Here is a 20,291-nt window from a genome sequence, read left to right as displayed (position 1 = left end):
CAGTGCACATGCACCATCAATAATAACACTGTCATGAAATATTTTGTGTCCTATTAATTACAGAATGGGCCCTTAAAATAGAATTCTCATAGACGTCTTATAATTCTATTCTTATCATAGACATCTATATAATATATTAAATATATGAATACTTCCACTTGCTGTTTTGTTTTTATTACGTCCCGTTCCAATGATTTGGAATTGACGAATTACTCGAGAGTTACTAAATTTATTCCTTTTTTTCAATAATACTTCTCTTACATAGATAGTATAAAATGTCATTGCTTGCAAACAGAGGATTTAAACATATAAGAATCTGCAAGTTCTTTAACGTTTATGAGATTTGGGTTTAGGAACTTGTATAAGCAAATTTGTTACGATCGTCCTTGTACACATCGTCACTGCACACGTCTTATAACTTGTCATTTATTTAAATTTTAGTTATAATAGCTAAATAACTCTCAATTTTCTTCTAATCGTTGTTTGCAGTGTTGCCAACTCTCAAAAATATTTACCCCTAAACTGAAGTTGAAACCCCCTATAATTGCATTAATTATTTGAAAATTCCCCTAAAAATATATTACACTTTTTTTTTGGGATGCTGTGCCACCTTATGACCCGTTTCCCGTTTTTTTTTTTTTTTTAGCCCCGCAGTGCCGGCTCAGAACATGTTTGTTTTGGACGCCGTGCAAGCTTATGACACGTTTCCCGTTTTTTTTTTTTTTTTTTGCTCGCCGCGCCTTTACAAAACCCCTAAAAATACCCCTAGACATATAAAACCCCTAGAAAAATCCCATACCACTCATTTACCCCCTAAATAAGTTGCCCTAAGTTGGCAACCGTGGTTGTTTGTTTACAGTGTAATGACGTTCCGCCACAAAATGACACTTGACCGCCTGATTTAACGCGACGTTCCGTTCACCATAAAGAAAGTTCGATTTTTATTAATGAATAGCCCTTTTTTCGAAAAAGTGATCAATGAAAGGCATATATAATACGTATACTAATTCATTAAAACACTTTCCCAAAAAGTGTCAAGTAGCCAATTAGAAATTAAGAATTGGCTACTTGACACTTTTTGGGAAACTGTTTTAATGAATTCATATACGTATTATATATGCCTTTCATTGATCATTTTTTCGAAAAAGGGCTATTTATTAATAAAAAACATATTTTTATTACGGTAAACGGAACGTTACGCCAAAACAGGCGGTCAAGTGTCATTTCGTAGCGTGACGTCAACACATTGAAAATATAGAAATAAACTTCGACGTTACACATACTTCAGGTTTCGATGTGATCGACAGGTTTCGATGTAGTGACGTCACATGACATTTGAGGCAGCACTGTCGCCGTTTTGGGATTTAAAATCCACAGATAAATAATCGAAAATTTCTTTTTAAAAATTAAAATACTTAGAACATATTAAAAAATAAACGAAATACTGCATAATTTATGTTTACTTATAAGCTATCATATCCAACATATTTCATATTTTATTGTTATAACTGTCAAGTACCCAATTAGCCACAAATCATGAAAGAATAATAGGCTGATTTTGATTAAATGTAAAGCTACATCATTAGCTTTCATAAAAAATAGATCTATAGCCGGGACCGAACAAGTTCATTTTGAAAAAAAAACATGTATTTTTCCAGCCAAAGAGTCAGAACCCTTGCTTTTCTTTTCTATGCTATAATCCATACTCTTTGTAGTATATAGCTATATGGACTACTATACACTTTGGTATATAGGAACTGGTAACTGCTCTGCTATTAGAAACTGCTCTTACGAGAAACCCTGTAATTATACTTTTGGTTAAAGATGAAATCCCTGAATTTGGTGGAGGCACGGCCGTGCGTCTAGATTAATGACTGTGGTTAACACAGTAATTATTACTAATTACCCTTTTTTTCTTTCTTTTTTATATAATATAGGAGTAGCAAACGAGCAAGCAATCCACCTGATGGTAAGTGGCTACTGCCGGCACCCATGAACATCAGTAATCAATCTCGCATAGGATTAGATATTCCTGCCTGAGATTAGCCACAGATGCGCTGTTACCCCTGAGGACTAAGTTGGAACGCCTCATAAAAGTATGTCTCCCTTTCCACACCGCTAACTCTGCTATTATCAGGGGTCGTTCAAGTATTACGTAACGCAATTTGGGGGGGGGGGGGTCTTGTGAAACGTTACGATGCGTTACAGGGGCGGGAGGGGGTCTCCGTAATACACGTTACGTAACATTTTTTTAATAAAAAATAGGGAATTAAAACTCTTAAATTGGCAACCCTTTTCATTTACGTTTGAATGAGCTGGTTCAGCCGAACTAAGTCCTGAGTATCTGTTTGATCCGACAGCGACTAGGTGTAGTTAAAAAGGACAAGTATATTTTTGCCTGCCCGTGAGTTGATGTTTTATTAGTTTTTACTGTTATTCGCATTAAAAATCTCTTGTTTTATTTCTTAGTATTATAAAGTAAATATGTAAGTAAAAGTATCCCAAGGATAAAAACTATAATATTACTTTTTAGCGAGTTTAGGGTACAAATTGACACTTGAGTGTTACGTAACGTTAGGGGGGGGGGGGTATAGAAAAACGTTACGGTGCGTTACAAGGGGGGGAGGGGGGGTCAAAAATCTTCAAAAATTGCGTTACGTAATACTTGAACGGCCCCTCAGGCAGAAATAGATGTGGCGGTAATGCCGCTGGAGTCGAACCACGAAGGGTTCTATCACCTTCTGTTCAGTTTAATTGGTTTGGAAATTCCAACACTAATACGATAAATACACTAATACGATAGGGGTGGAAAGTTTATTTTATATTTGCATTATATCAATTACATTTATAGATTGTTACTTTTTTATATTGTTACAAATTTATTGGATGTACAGTATGCACATCGTGGAACTAAATGTAATTTGAATTTAAAAACAATTTCCGCAAATGTCAATGTCATTATTGTCAAGTATCGGTTTTGTGGAACGGTTGCAGTGTTCCGGTGTAATAGTAAATTTAAAAATAAAGATATACGGAAGAAGCCTACAGTTCCATTTTATACGCTTATTAAAAAAGTAACTTATCGAAACTATAAATAATGGAGCCAATGACTTTAGGAAGTCCTACACATTCGCCCTCAGGCAGCCCAAACGTGGGCTACCTTCCGCCGTTTCTTTTGGGTGAAATAAACCCACCGACGACTCCACGCACCAACAGCTTGTCTCCAACAAAAGGCCGCAGTCTCGCTTTTGGTAAGTTTAGAAATAATGATTAAAAAATATTTTGTATGTGGGAACTGAGAGTTCTTGAAAGTGGTAGAACCCTCTAGGATTTGACTCTGAGAACACGACTGCCACACATTCTTGCCACTAAGTGGACTAAGTGGAGTGCCTACATGCTTATACTTCTTTACTAAATATCTCTTACATGTTCTTCAAATACATCTTTTAGATGTGCAAGTTTACTAACGAGTGCCCAATCCTAAATTCTTGTTCTAAAAGATCTGCACCCAGCTAAGAAACAATACTGCAGATATTTATGATAACAATATATGCTTTGAATGCTGTAAAACTTTACCTATACTCTATCAACTAAGTATAGTATGTTTCAGTGTGCAACATGCAAACTTGCTGATGGGACCATATTAAAGTTTGCTTAAATTTCACAGGTTCACCAACAAGTCCCACACAAACGTCTACACCAGACCAGAAGGCCTACAGGCAGAGCATGTCGATGCACCAGCAGGCAATATACAACCAGCAAAATGTGTTCGCAAACATTCCCGCATCACCCAACATCTCCTACTCGAGCAAGCCAAATGGTCCGCCAATCGAAGATCTGTTCGACACAATCAAGAGCAATGAGCCATCTGTAAATAAATCTGTGTTTCAAGATAGTTTTGCTGGCTACAACAACTCTTTCCTACAAAACTCATATGTACATAATGGGTCGATAAACAACCAATCCTTGCAAGCTCAGTGGCAAGGGCAGGAGCAAGAGGAGTACTGGATCACAGTGTTTGGATTTCCACCAAATGCAGCTAATACTGTCCTAGCAAGGTTTAGCAGCTGTGGAGCTGTATTAGGCAAGTTTAGTTTTTCTATTTCTGTTTATTCTGAAGAGCTTTTATGTTTTTGTTTTTGCCACTCATTTTCAGAGTATTCCTCATTATGTAGCTACTATGTAATCTGTTGCCAAAAAGAGTACTAAACACTGCTTTAATTATATCATAATAATAGGTGACTTCATATGCATAGGCGCAGAAGTCATTATACTAGTCTAACAGTCTACAGAAGCTTTCGTTTGGCCTGGAGTACATCTAAATAATGAATTTAAAATACTGTTCTGCTTACATCAGAAATTTGAATTTATAGTTTAGGTATTACTTTGTCTATGGATGAAACCCATAATCCGCTACACATCTGACTGGCGACTTCTGTAACTCACAGATCATCAAGTTATTTTTTATTCAGCAAAACTATGAAATCATTTTACTTACAGATAAACAATATCCGACTCAAGGCAACTGGGCCCATCTAAGATATGCAACAAGAGCTGAGAAGGAAAGGGCATTAGCAATCAACGGGAGACAGGTGCTGCCCGGCATCATGGTGGGGGTTGTGGAGTGTAGGGAGCCACCACAAATAACTGTTAACCCTGGAGTTTCTTCACCAGAAAGGTATGTACATATTTTATGATGCAATATAGTGTATTTTTGTTGAATAATATATGATATTGTGTTGAATAAAATAAGGTGCATAAAATATAATGAGATTCAAATCCAGATGCACTACCACTTTTTTGATTTATATCAGAAATGTGAATGAAAGCTCCATGTTCTGGTTTGAAGGGTTTAAAAAAAAGTCACTTATTGAGGCAGTATAATATTGTCCTCAGGAGTAATAAATAACATATCTGTTTCAGACCTCAATTAGAATTCAAATCCTATCTGGGATTGCTAACAGATGTACATGGGCAGAAGTGGTCACAAATGATTGGGTGGATTGCATTGCTTTGCTGACATTAACTCTAAGTAAATTAAATTGACAAATACTTTACCCACTCTTATTATTCCACAAGCAGATTCATTAAATAACATAATTATTCCTTTCAGACTAGCATCAGCGAGATCTCTTTGTCCTACACCAATTCCATCGGTACCAGTTCCCCAGAGATCCAATGGCCTGCTATCCAAAGCATTGGATTATGTCTTGAGTTGGTGACACATACCCAGACTTTTTTTTGAGAATTATTTACCTACCAATCAACAATTTGTACAGTAAACAATTTTCAACTAAATGATTTTGTGAAGAATGGAACACAATCATAAAATAAACTCCTATTTTCTTAAGTTATCGTTTAATTCTAAATGTTACATAAAAAGATCTTGCACAACAGTGATTTATGTATGTTTATAATTTATTATGATTATTTCAAGACAAGTGTTCTAGTGCAGTTATTCAAGTATAATAAATATCCAGATTATTCTTATTCTGACCAATTTCTGTAGTGTGACAAAATGTATTGTATTTGTTTGATTAAAAATAAATAGAGTAGCTGATATGGGCTTAATCTAATTTTAAAAATATCTTTTTTATTTAGCCTACAATGCTTTATTTCAACGGAGTTTGTGAACATTTCTCAAGTAGTTATAATCATGATTTATATTTCATTGCAGTATTTGATGGCATCACATTAACTTCTTGAATTTTAATCTTATATTTAAAATCTAAAAGCAGACTTTAACCAGAAATCTTTTTCATAATGTAAATAGTAGATTAAAAAACTGTTTATAAGAACTGCATTAGAAACCAATAAATATATTTTAAAGTTTTTTTCCATTTATTACATATTCTATTTTAATGGCCTAAGTAATTTAACATCAGAACAGACTTTTGCTAGGTGTCCTGGAACGGAAGTTATATTATACTATTTTCAGCATGTATGCATAGATATATAACTTGCTTCAGTAAAAGTTATAAATCCCCAAGAATGCAAATAATGCGGTTACATTATTACCTCTTGCTTATTCAAGAAAATAATATGTCATATGTGATTTTGGAGTAAAATTATCGCGGAATTGAGACATTTTTATTATGTAAAGGGTAATGACGAGATGCGTTTTTAAATTTCTGGCCGATAGCTTATAGCCGATATTTCGACGCAGTTTCCCATTGTGGTCATGGTGAAAATGAGATTCGCATATCGTGATGTCATTACAATTGTTATTGAAGCAAGTTATTTAAATTTGCAATGTCAAATATTGCATTATCAAGGGTATAAGCGTCAATAACAATAACATGCAATGCTCTTTGTACAAAGAATTTTACAATAAACACTCATTTGATGTTTTACATATAAACTGAGTGATGGTAATAAGTTCATCGTAGCATAACTGTTCTAACTGTTCTATTCAACATAAGAAATTTCTATATGACATAACATTTATTACAAGTAGGTAGGGGCTATAATACCTATTATTGTATAGTAAGAGAAACTGTTACTTGAGTATTATTCGTTAAAAGCAAAAAATTCGTCCAGATTTTAAATTCTAAAATTGATTTGTTTTGTACGAATATTATCTCCTTTTAGGTCGTAATAATCTTTTGTCCAGTACAACGGTTGATTGGAGACCTACAATATTAAAACTATATTTAACTACAGAAATTCCTATTCCTAAATTCACTTTGGCTGTTCTATTATAGCGTTTGCGAGATCTGTCATCTTTGGGTATTTGACATTATGTTTGTCTAACTCGCTCTGGGACCAAAGGATCATGCGGAGAAGACTGCACAGTTTGGGGTTAGTGTATTCTTGGTTCTCCATCTTCAATATTGCTGCATTCAGCTCACTCGCAATCTGTGTACAATAATTATATTTTAAGTGATATAAGAAACATTTATTGTAAAATATACAAAAATGGTCATGTAGGTCTTTTAAGTAAGTGATAATTGAATTTATAATATACATATAAGTTAACAATATCTGAGCATTGTGTCTGTATCTTTATAACCACCAAACACCAAAAACCATGTTTTTTTTGCAAAAACGTTTTACATTGTCTATATAGCCATCAGCCATTATCTTGTTATTAAGATTCTAAAACATAAAGAAAACATTACCTTTTGACTGTGGGATGGTAATAACAAATCTGCAAATGGTGATGCATGTGGATCAGGGAAAGCTAGGAGGGCAAGAGATCGCTCCAATTCGGTCAGAGCATTGCGATCGTTGGCACCAGCCTCAGCCAATGTTGCACTCGCAAATGCTAGGGCCTCCTCAGCCCTTCCTGCTCTGATAAGTTCTAAGAGCTGCAGTTGCTGCAAAACAAAATTATTAACAATTAATTCTTTAGGTGGTCATCTAAGAAAGCAATGTTTTTGTTATGCAGCATTAATCTCACATAATTTACAGATAAAAAATGTTGTGAAATGAGTTTATCTTGACACTTATTATTTGTAAACGATATTAAAAGCGTATTGATTTCAATCCATGGTTTTATTATAACCCATATATAGCATAAAACTTTTTGTTTGGTATAAGTGTGTTTACACAAGTAATTGTTTTTACAACATTTTTTATTTAAAAATTACTGCTATCAATTGGATCAGCTTTATTTCTAGAATGTGAATAGTTAGTCCTACTTAGTAATTCATGATAATCAGTAATACATATTACGAAAAATTATATAAACTAATACCAGCTTCAAAATAATAAAATCTAGTCATTTAGTATACATTACAGATATTTACCTGCAAATGAAAATACAGATATCTGTCATTATCCAATAATTCAGGATGCAAGGCATTGACCATTGCAATGGCGTCCGGTATGCGGCCACTCTGGACAGCTTCACGTATCATGATGCGCTCGTCCAGGGAGCTGCAGAGAGCTGGCTCTTGCAGACCCGCCTCTTGTTGGAATTTGAGAGCTGCCTCTTTGAAGCCCTCTGTGTAATATGTGAAAAATATATTTGTGTTTTTAGAAATATACATCAACTGTTGGAATTTATTGATCATAATCTAATAAACATATTTTTTACGAAATAGAAGTAACAAACCCATGAGTATCTATAATTAACCCTAGACAGTATTTGAGTCCTATTTGAAGTCTAGTACAAACGCATTGTTACTCCAGAGGACTATGTTAGAAAACACCACATTAAATTATCTCGCTTACTACACCCTTCAAACTAGAATACAGCATCACTTACAATTGAATTTATAGGGCAGAAATAAGTGTGGCAGGGATTCCTATATAATGTAATCTACAAAGGGTACTATCAGCCATAACATTTGATTTCACAGTTAACTGTATTAAGCAACGTATGAACAACTAGAACACACCAAGCTATGTTAAGTTCTATCGTAAATAGGTTTGAAATGTATACTTGTAAGCTTATAAGTAATATTTATAGAATTTTAAAATACGCAAAGAACAAAATAGGATTACCTGTTACTAAGTAATTCATTATCAACATGTTCATATCCGTCCTCGAAATTTGCAAATCGTCCGATTTATTGCGATCGTGATACTTCCGTTCTTCCTTCTCGTTGCCATTGTTAGTGTTATTTTCGAAACTCATTGTGGATTATGCTTAACCAGAATAAACTGTAAATTGGTAGACAATATTGCTTGGTAATTTGTGGCAGGTGGCTATTTATTGTATAAATTGCTTGCATTAGTAACAAGTGTAACAACAATGACAAAGAAGTCAGTCAATTTGACACTGACAGCCAGTAATATCTTGCCAGTTAGTAAAAATTCAAAACATAATTTTGAGAATTTTATTGTTAAATTTAAAACGTCAATATTAATTAAATAATTTTCAACGAACGATGACGAACAACAAAAAAAAAATATTTTATTTGAATTGCGAAATTTATATAAGATGTTAATTTTCATAAAGTTGAAAGATGTATTACAATATATAGAACTAAGGCAACACTAAAAACCATAGATTTCCCATTTGTTTTTATTTTATTTCTTTTCTGCCTGTTATAAAAATGTAATTTGTAAATAATTATTATATTTTTTCCGGAAATACTGTGCGCTGTAACACGCTATTTATCTCCCGCTTTAGAAAGTAACTTTTACTTCACTGAGATCGAACTATGATTTATGAATCACAGGGAGTAAAAAAAATACACGCCACGCCTACTTAGTACTCCCATTATTTTTTGGTGTGCCTTGATGTAGCCTATATAATTTTACAATCAAATTTTCTAAATAACTGCCTGCGCACGGGCCGAGGTAGTCTTAAAACATTAATCTTAATCAATAATAATCTTTACATTATGAACGTTTCAGCAAAGCGGCACAAAAACTAGTGTTTTAAGTTTTAAAATGTTTATTAAATTCATTTTTAAATTTCATCGTTTCAGATTCTGTGTTCGGTGTTTCTATTGATGTATTTTATTATTGTTTGTTTTAAATTGCATTTTACGTTAACTTGTCATCTAATACGATTATATATATTCTGATAAATAAAAACCAAATAATGTGTTTAGCTAGTTTATTTTCAGTTCTTAAACGCCAGTAACCTACTAATAATGAGCTGATAATACAATTTAAAAAAGATCTATCCTAATTTTTATTGAATAATGCTTGGTAACAAATTATAATCTTGTTTTGTATTCAATAAAAAGTTACTAACTAAACAATATAAAACAAAATCCCAATAATGCTCGTAAAATGTATTTCTCCATTCAGGACTGAAACAGTACAGTCAGTACATTGAGGAGACAAAATAACTTAATATATAAATAAAGCTAATTAACATCATCTAGGAAGCCTTATTGTATCAGTAAGTGAGTAATTTTGAGAGATAATTCTTATATAATGAACATAGCCATTAGATAAATACATTATGTTTAAGTTGAAGAATGATAATTATCGAAACACTGATACAAGAGGCCAAAATATTGTCATAAGAAAGTTCGTGTTGTGCAAAACACGTTACACAAGGAAACTAGAACTATATTTCGACAACTCTATAAGTAAATTAAAAAATAATTAAATCAAAACAAAATTATGGCTAACTAACTAATTCGCGATAACACATGACAATGATTCTTAACAGGCACTCTGCGTGAATTAATTTTATTATTGTGTTAGATATTATGTAGTATTCTAATTGTCTACAGGTTCCGTCGCATCGTCGGCTTAGTCTTTAGTGAATATACAAAAAAATTAGGTCAACAATTTGGTTCAAACATTCGGCTGTGTATGAAAAATTTATAACAGACCCGTTTCTCAATAATCTTGTCAGGGCGAAACTCAACTCCGCAAAGCTTCGTCCAATGTCATTTCAGCCAAACTCGAAATCCCTCAGTCTATGAACACAATTATGCAGCGAACCTTATCTAAAGCATTATAAGCTAATTTATGTTTATGTGGCATGAACAAATATGTGGAACTTAACCGCATAAATATTGTGAACTCTGAAAAATAATAGTAGTTTGTAGTAATCTAAAGTATGCAATTTAACGTACGCGCAAAATAATGTTCGTATTAACATTTTAATACTGTTATAACAATTGGCTAGCATGCTACATACTCGCTTCACAATATTAATTACAGTTAAGCTCCACTAGCGATCACAATGTCTTCTTGATTTTTTAGGATACTCCATTCTCCCGCATATAATATTCACATTATACCAAAATATGTTTGTCTTGATATAATTGCAGCGTCTCACCGCAATTCCCACTCCACCGTTATTAGGACAGATCTGAAACGAAAAGTAAGCATACAATATTACATCAGTATAAATATTAAATAGGTGTAGATAATTACGAAAGTGTTTTTTTTATATTATATACGTAAGATTAAATTTACATAAATTAGAGTGTATAGGCGAAAGAAAACATCGTAAGAAAACCTATACGTCAGAAAAACTCAAAGAATGTGTGAAGCAGATTGGTAGATCTGCACTTGGCCAGCACACTGGCCTAAGCCTTTCTTACTTAAGAGAGGATACTTATGCCCCAGCACTGACAATTTAATCAATTTAATGGGTTGATGATCATGACAACATTCATAATAATTTTGGTAAACGGGATAGGAGATTGATAAAGATAACTTGCAGTGGTACTTGCAGCTGCGAAGACAACATTCATAATAATTTTGGTAAATGGGACTGGAGATTGATATAAAGTTGGAGTGCTACTTACAGCTGGGAACCAGGTCCTGATGCATGTGGTGCTCGGCGTCCATGCCCAGCGGCATGCACGTGGAGGGCGGGGGCCGGCGCTGGACCTGACGCAAACAATATATATTTTTTAAGCTTCATAATGGTAGCTTTTAGCGCTGTGACTTCACTAATTACTCAGGTCTCCAAGAGGATTCAAAATTATTAAGTGCCTTTCTTTACAAGGCTTTGCATTACGTAGAGAACATTAACCATCAATCAAAACTATAAGTCCCGTTATTATTGGATGGAATTCTTGATAGCATTTTGCATATTTTACCCCACAATAACTCCCACAGGGATAGAATCATTAGACAGTCAGTGGTTCAAAACATGTGTGTCTGTATGAGTCCAAATGTAATTGGAGGGCAGTGACCACTTACCATCAGATGCATTCTTGTTTACTATTTTTACCACGCTTTTATTAGCTTGACCCATACCTATGCATGTAACAGAATCTTTGAATTCGATATTTGCCCACTTTGAACGGTCCGATTAATTTAAAATTTTGAACAATTATCAAGAACCGATGACAATATACTATGTATTTAAATAATTTTATCCCATTCTCCTCATCAGGATCGTCAGGAATCAGGATTAACGATTTTCCTTGTGCGATTTTAAGCGTGGTTTTTAGTTTTTAAACTATAATTATTTTAGTAAAAAGAAAAAGCTGTTCCACAATAGTTTTTCCATCTCACCTGGTCCAGGTTGAAGCGCACGAAGGCCTCGTACTGCTCAGCGAGCTTAGTGTTGAGCGCGGAGTCGTACTCGGCGCGCAGAGCGGCCTCCTGGTCGCGCAGCATGCGCTCGCAGATCATGCGCACCTGGTACATTACATTATCATTACAATATTGAATGTTCCCGGAAATTCCTGTCGTGATTGTTGTTGTTTGTAAAAACTACATAAACAATATTCAGTAGCTGACTTAGCAATCCCTCCAGCTGTTTGGAACATAAGAACTAATAAAGAAATTTACAAACATACAAGTACACGCATAATACGGTTTTCCTTGGTAGACCGGTAAGAAAAAAAATAAATCTTAGGGTTATTAATTTTAGATCGTCGCCCTCGACTAGAAATCGTGTTATATATAAAATAGTAAAAAAATATTTCATTCTGTCAGTCTGAATTTGTTAGTAGGTAATTTCACTTATATTTACGTATATCTCCATTTTCATTTTGACGCGCGTAGCGAATTACACCCAACTAGTAAATAATAAAAGTCGGGTAAAATACCTTGGAAGTAAAACGTAATATAACCCAATAACTCAATCCATAGTGAATAACTTTGCACGAACGTCTTATCAATTTATCGCATATACATTCAACATTATTTAAAATAATTTAAATCTATCAGATTGCATTCTAAATGTAACACTGTTTCACCCTGAACATTGTGATTTCTGTAAGATTTGCGCAATGATTACCTTAAGACAACAATGTAGTTAAGCAGAGAAATAATGGGCCTTATTAGCGGAAACCGCCCATGGTGGTTGCAAAACAGGTTTTAGTTACTAGTGTCCCGTTACTCCAGACTAGGGCTACCATCTGCAGATTGGTAGAATTGAGTCAAGTACAAAAATATAGAATTTATATAGAATTTTTACGAATCGAACGAATAGGCGGGCGTGTCTTCGTGTCTCCATGGCGACCTACAATTCCTGGTCCCGGTAATAAATTAATGCTTTATTCTAGTAGAAATAAACAATTTTGTATAAAAATTACTACAATAAAAACGCGACCTCCAAGGTTAAGAAACGCAATATTAGGTTCACAAGCTAACCGTGGTCAAGCCACGTAGCTAGGACCCGTTGCAAACTATAATTCAATTTAGCAGCAGCCCTACAGTAAACCACCATATCGCTTATGCGGGAACGGTAAATATGCCGTATGATTTATACCTAAGGGATTAGCAAGTTGGGAATATGACTGATACAATAGGATATGTCTTGAAAAGTAGGATTTTTTATATTCAACAAGAACAGCTTAACTGCATTTTACTTTTAAGGCAAAAGGCCTATTGATAAAGAAACTGCTATAATTAAGACAACTGAATAATTTTAACAAACGACAAACTAATTTTAAAGTTATTTCAGCAGTAAATGTTAGGTAAGGTTAGGTGTATAAAAACAAAAACCCGAGACAACTGATAATTTCACGGGTATTAAACAACTTTGGCTTCAAAAGACATGAGAGATAAAAGAAAGACTAGAGATTATTATTATTATTTATTAAATAACGGATATCCGGCAAAGGTTCTTTCAGTTTCCGTTTGATAATCAGTTTAGCTGCCTGTTATCCCGTTGCCCAAATATCCGGCCATCAAACCTGAATATCCATTATAAGTCATACCTGTTTGAACGTAAAGAGCGCGCGGTGTGGCACCTTCTGCGCGGCGTGCGAGCGGTGCGGCGGCGAGCAGTCGCCCTCGCTGCCGCTGGACGACGAGCAGGACGCCGCCGCGCCGGACGCGAAGCGCAACTGCCGGCGCCGGTGCAGCCGCTTGATCTCGTCGCAGATCTCCTGCGCCATGCGCTCTGCAAACATGCCGGTCATGCGTGACTGTAGCAACAGCTGCAACTCATTTTACAGCCTATTCTTGGGAGAGAATCCTTACGAAACGTAATTTATCACGCTGATCGAACAAAAAACTAGCATTAGCGTAACGAAGATGCAAGTGGGCAACGCATGTTGTATATAATAAGAAATATAACAGAATAATACTGTAATTCTAATTATATATTCAGATATCAATTTTTGAACCTATTCTGATTCATTGTAAAAGTGCACAAAGCATGTTGCATAAGAAATATAACAGAATAATATTAATTATGTATTAAGATACCAACTTTTGTACATATTTTGACTCATTGCAAATGTAGTATGATTTGTTTTGTAAAAATTTAACAAGCATGGATTTATAACTGTCTTGGATAACATCGAAAAGTTTCACAGATATCTAGATTAAAATGCAGTTTCAATGTACTACCTGGCTATTTGCCAGTGCGGCACTTATACAAGTGTAGCATTAATTTTTCAATTTCGGTTTTGTGGATAACCTAAATATATTAAGTCAAGTTTGTACTTAATTATTATTCGTGTATAATCAGAATATTTCAATTTGATAAACTGATATAAACATTGGATATACAGTTTTAAGTCACTATCAAAAGGTGTTTACGGTTAAAGTATGACGGCAATGATAGCTTGTTTAAAAATAATAAAGAATAAGTTTTTTAAGGACCATTTTGCTATTGCACGGTTTCAGCCTCCGTGCGATTCTGGTCCGCAGTGCCTCTCCCATCCTATTGTTATACATACATATATTCTGACATGTATGTAAGCCTCACATACACGGGTTCTATGCTGATAAGGATTGACAGATGCGGGTGCGAAATGCACGAAGTACCCGAAAAACATGAAAAATGCCCTAAATACTTAAAAAATATAGGAATCGATTTTGATACGACGAAAATCGCAAAAATATACGTAAATTTATAATTACAAATCATCTATATATTACCAACTGGATTAACAATATAATTTTAAGACATTAACTATTATTTTAACATGAGCTGAATCAACTTTTTAATGAAATAGCCATATCTCGTTTGGTTTTGCGTATTTTGATTAACTATTTCATTGTTTCATAGTTACGTGACAAACAGGGTTTTATCAGACGACACGTTTGAAGAAATAAGATAAATACTTTATATTCATCGCCCTCTATTCGGCTGAAAAACGAAACATTGGTTCAACTACCTGGTAAAACTCACAACACCAAAAATTGCGTTGTTGTTTCCGATATATGTAATTTTGTATTGCTGCAATTAACAATAATTTCGTCACGTTGATTTACTAAATCAGCTTTTTGGCACAAACTGTAACAAGTTACGCATAAAAGAATATCGCGCCAGATCATCATTTAAGAGGTATGTCACAAAGGTGTTTAATTTTGTATGTGCATAAATGGGTTAAAAGCAAATACGCATTCTTAGATAGATAAATATTAGGATACAATGCAGGAGAACATTATTACCACTACAATGTCACTGTAATCTGACAACATCTGATAGCAAAGCATTCCTCTTGTCATTGCCACCACCAAACATAAGAATTAATAAGTATATTTGAACCATAACAACCATTCAAACTAAAGCAACAAAACTGTAACAACTACTGATATAAGGAACAAAGAGTTGTGGTACTAGCTCACTGATTTTTGTAGTATTTTGAAGTAAATAGCAAGAAGTGAATTCCATGTAGTGGCATAAACATCTTTGACTAACGGACAAAAAAATATTTCACATGAAATAAACAAAATAGCTTTTCGTGAATATAAAATTCAAATGAAGGTGCAATACTCTTGTAGAAGGCATCCATAAATACATAATTGATTTGCTCTCCGACCTTGTTTATTGCCTTTGCATGATTCAATGCAACCAGATATCAGTTTGAAGGTCCATGGAAATCAGGTGTAATTTGATGAATGGAATTAAATAAACACTTTTCTTATCAATACTTTTCCTACATTTTTATTTTTTTATATATGTAAGAGTAGCAGATGAGCATGCAGTCCACCTGATGGTAAGTGCCCATGGACATTTGTAATCAACCCTAGATAGGATTAGATATTCCTACCTGAGGTCGGCCACAGATGCGCCGCTACCCCTGAGGACTAAGCTGGAACGCCTTGGAAAAGTCTGTCTCCCTTTCCACACCCTTCAAACCGGAACACAGCAGCCCCTAACACTGCTGTTATTAGGTAGAAATAGGTGAGGCGGTGGTGCCGCCGGAGTCGAAAGGGTTCTACCACCTTCAACAATTATCTATTTAATATTTGTATTTATTAAGTTACGATAAAGACTATTGTAAAACAATCTGTTACCAATATTTGTGATGGTATATATTTTAATGCAGTATGCCTCCCAAATAGGATGTGTATATGTAAAAAATAAAAATATACACCACCATATGCAACATTACTATCAATTGTTTCGCACAGAAATGGAGCATCATCAGGTTAAGGTGACTCTATGATAATAGATAAGAATGCCTGATACTAATAAATACGTAAACTTTGTGTTTATTAGATAGTTATATTTTGACCTCACATTTTATAAAACTTTTGAGGGGTTATGGTAGCTAAAATGCAGAAATTGTCCTAATATATATTTTTTATAAAGCCACCTATATTCATTGAAATAACATAAAGGGTTATGCTATTAGCATGGTATTTTTAAAAATAAATTATAATCTATTTAAAAGAGCATGGTCCTATTTGTTTTATTAATGTTATATGTTTTTATTTTTTGTTACATATTTATATCCTGCTATACCGTTGTACAATTGGGCAAATACATACAAATAATAATATATAATACAATACTATTGTGATGTGTATTGTATTATGGTCTAAGGCCGAGAACGCACTGCGGTTAAACGCAGACTGAATAAATATAGCTGAAAACGCCAAAACGCATACGAACACGCACTGCGGTTTTCTTTTATTTCAGTCTCATCATGGATTTCAGGCGAACAGCACGTGTTGTGGGGTTAGTTTCATCGCTCGCCCATCGAGACTGAATAAAAAACCAATGATATTTAAAACTATAGATATGTTACCTGCCCACTAAACAACACAAATAAGTGAGCGAACCGCGAGCGCATTGACACACAAATGCACGTTTTTCATTTTGCTTACTTGATATTTTATAAGTGACAGAGCTATTGGAACAATGTGATAAAAAAAGACAACTAATGTTTGCTATTGCGTTTCAAGATTCATTTATACGTAAATATCTACGTAAATTTTGCTTCTCTATCACTACTTAATACGGGCTTAATACTTAATATGCGGAAGGAATACGTTATCTCTTTTTTGTCAGTTACGTAATTATGGCGGACCAAACACGAAAAATTATCAAGATATATGATTTCTCCTCATTTGCTTGTGATATGTGATTCCATGAAGCTTGTGTATTTTTTTACATAATGTGTACATTTACGCACATTGCACAAAAGGCATTTTGAGGCTTAGAACTTAGAAGACTAAAATAATGACGTTTAACGTGTACAGTGACATACGTACGTGTCAGTTACTACGCCGCGCCAGAGCGACTGGAGTCGATTCACTCCAATTGGTGTATTTTGTATATTTCGTGTTTTACCCGCTAGTAACGTATCTTTACTTTATATCAATGCGCCACCATACAATTACTATGGGAGACAAAAAAACCGCGCTTTAAACAAGCCGCGGTCAAAATGTAACAATAAATCAGTCGCCTGAAAAAGTCACTAGTGCGTGCACTTGTATAGAAAGCAATATGTTTTATATTTTTGCGGTTTCAGTCTTGCGGTTAAACGCGCGCGTTTAATCGTAGTGCGGTCTCAGCCTAACTCCTTCCCACTTTTTATTTCACATGGCTAGTCATTGTAAAATGACTAATTCTAGCTCTTCAGTGAAACAATTACCATCCATTTAGATTTTCAAACTCAGGTAATGACAGAAATGCTGAATCTCATATATCTAAAATTATTTATGTAAAACATAAGAATGTAAATTCCCTCATAGAATTACAAAATAAATCTATTACTCAAAAATTTTAATTATATCTGAAAAATGTATAATGAAAAATGAATCCCTACTATTTCTTTTCGCATAAATATGCCTCTACTATTTTATTTACTAAAGTGATCATCATCAACCTTTAATTGTTCACATAATGGTCATCTCTCAGGATGAACTTTCCTCGGCCTTATAACAAAGTGAAAATGTATATTATATCACATTATATATATTTTATTAAAACCACTATGATTTTCACTATTTTAAACAATTTAAGCAATTCTTAAAATTGACATCTGCCGAATCAAAGTTAAATTGATGATATCTAATTTGCAGTATAATAAATACATACAAATTTAGAATCAATCTCTTGGTAATTCACATTATATTATTGTAATATTTAAAATATAGTTCTAACTTATAGCCAATGCAGTGGCATAAACTAGGTCAAATCTATATCTAGAACTGAACCTCAAAATGCTAGGTGGATCAATAGACCATAACTGTTTTCAATTTGTACTACATTATGTACATAACAAACAAAATTTCATTAGACAAAAGTAAAATTGAAGTAACAAATGGACAAGCAGTCCATGTGTTGGTCAGTGGTCACTGCTGCCCATGGACATTTACAATTAACTCCTTATATAAGAGTGGTTTTAAGTGAAGATCATGGATGCATTCTTACACCTGAGAACTAAAATGATCACCTTGCGTAATGCACCCAGCATCCACTTCTCTGTCAAAATGGAAGAGCTGACATTGAAATAGGTGTGGCAGTACTACTTCAGAATCATAAATAACAAGATCTATCTTTGTAAAAGAGAATTCTATCAACCATGGGGTATTTAGTTAATGAATTATAGGACACAGGACTAAAAAAAGCTAGGTGTCAGGGTGTGCAAGACTACATGTGCCTTAAGAATTATATATCACAATAAATGTACCACCCACCCACAACCCACCAAACTACAAACGTTTAAAAAATTAATTAAAAAATACTTCAATATGACATTCTCAAAATTTAACATGACTATAGGAATAAGCAGTAATAATATCATTTAATATTTGGTAATAACTATTAGTAATCTATTAAAATGTAACAATGGATCTTTGCAAATTATTACAATAATTTAAAAAACCTACACACTCATTTAAAACTGAAAATACCATACATATACTTATGAGAACCATCACTAAAATGTTTAAAAGGTAATCTGCCTACTCATTGTATTATGTTCGCAAAGATACATGTCTAATAAAAGGTGTGATGTCAAAGAAAAAAATACAAAGCTAACTCGGGCTAAAATTTCGTATGCTGAGCACTTCGACTAATTAGGTACGCGCATCGGTACTTTTTTGTAACTACATGCAACCTTAGATGCAATCAAACTCCATCGCAGGTAGACGAGAAAAAAAACTCAACAATGAGACATGCCAACCGCGCTGAACCCATATCGAAACGCATTCTACAATTTCAAAATGTACAATCGGTCCAACATTCTCGTTTTCTTTTTTCCCAAATAGAAAAAAATAACAAAGCCATACGCCCAACGGTCATCACACATCATCTGTCTCTTTTTATCGCGATAAAAATATTCATGATACCGCAAAAACAATGGCGATAAATGATACAGCTGACTAATATTACATTGTCGTCTAATCATTACGTATTAAAAGTAATGTTAAAATTCATAAGTGGAGAAGAATCAATAAAATATGGTTATTTTATACAAAAATAAACAAACCTGGGGTCAGTTTCGCAGGTGCACTAACGGTCTCTCCAAATGTCGAAGTTTTTGATTCAGCCACCTTAATTCCAGGACTCGAACTAGAACTTGCGGCATATGGGGCACATCTTCGCCTTTTAGCAGGCAGCTGGGCATCCCAATCATAATTTCTTTTGAGAGTAGCACACGCCATTTTCTTTTACGCCCAGCGACTGTCCTCTCCTAAGTTTGTCTACTCAATACAATTGTTGAAATATACAGCACTTATGTATTCAAAATTAAAAATAATATTAAATTGTAACAAAAATTAACACTAAAATTTAAAAACAGGCACAACTAGATGATTATTTATAAGGATTTCTAAAAATATTTTGGATTATTTGACGCAGCCCCGTTCTCCTTCAATTTCCAAATCCGAATTCTTTTCTTTCACTGTTTCATTTTTTTTGACAATTTTGTTGTTATGAATCAAGTTCACCAACCGAACCGTACTATATTTACGGATACTTGTACGGATTGAATTTTAGTTTTAGGATACTCTTACTAGATGTGTATTAAATAAAATTTGCAAAACAAACAATTGTTATAAAATCTGTACCTATAATATTCTATCATTCCTTGAAATAATAAAATATTACCTGATTGTTTGGCTTTTCCAAACAATACGTTTACTAGCAAGATTAAATGGTGACAAGTTTAGAGTAGGTGTTGTAAAAAATAAATCTAATAAATTTATATATATTTATATTTTATATATTATTTATTTTGGGCGAAGAACGTGCATTGCCCTTATTCCAA

The 20,291-nt window shown here is 33.9% G+C and overlaps 3 protein-coding genes across 3 annotated transcripts; 1 reads left to right on the top strand and 2 right to left on the bottom strand.

The window, feature by feature from the left end:
- The first annotated feature begins 2,968 nt into the window (after positions 1–2,968).
- Positions 2,969–5,350, top strand: Nup35 (nucleoporin 35). The gene is made up of 4 exons (XM_073084435.1): positions 2,969–3,251; positions 3,668–4,084; positions 4,501–4,678; positions 5,114–5,350. Exons 1-4 carry the CDS (start codon positions 3,098–3,100, stop codon positions 5,220–5,222), a joined length of 858 nt encoding a protein of 285 aa, XP_072940536.1. The 5' UTR covers positions 2,969–3,097; the 3' UTR covers positions 5,223–5,350.
- An 828-nt stretch (positions 5,351–6,178) lies between these two features.
- On the bottom strand, positions 6,179–8,715 carry Hou (GID complex subunit 8 homolog protein Houki). The gene is made up of 4 exons (XM_073084426.1): positions 8,452–8,715; positions 7,752–7,948; positions 7,122–7,319; positions 6,179–6,858 (listed from the first exon to the last, which is right to left on the bottom strand). Exons 1-4 carry the CDS (start codon positions 8,582–8,584, stop codon positions 6,682–6,684), a joined length of 705 nt encoding a protein of 234 aa, XP_072940527.1. The 5' UTR covers positions 8,585–8,715; the 3' UTR covers positions 6,179–6,681.
- Positions 8,716–9,500: 785 nt separating this feature from the next.
- On the bottom strand, positions 9,501–19,974 carry LOC140750533 (akirin). Its single transcript, XM_073084093.1, has 5 exons — positions 19,512–19,974; positions 13,548–13,732; positions 11,893–12,018; positions 11,175–11,259; positions 9,501–10,732 (listed from the first exon to the last, which is right to left on the bottom strand). Exons 1-5 carry the CDS (start codon positions 19,684–19,686, stop codon positions 10,722–10,724), a joined length of 582 nt encoding a protein of 193 aa, XP_072940194.1. The 5' UTR covers positions 19,687–19,974; the 3' UTR covers positions 9,501–10,721.
- Between the last annotated feature and the right edge of the window lie 317 nt (positions 19,975–20,291).

This window comes from Epargyreus clarus, unplaced genomic scaffold (genome assembly GCF_041222505.1).
Source record: "Epargyreus clarus isolate Ecla_fem2 unplaced genomic scaffold, WU_Ecla_fem_2.2 ptg000021l, whole genome shotgun sequence".
Classification (NCBI taxonomy): domain Eukaryota; kingdom Metazoa; phylum Arthropoda; class Insecta; order Lepidoptera; family Hesperiidae; genus Epargyreus; species Epargyreus clarus.
The sequence above is the reverse complement of the archived record's forward strand: the minus strand, read 5'-3'. Positions and strand labels throughout refer to the sequence as shown.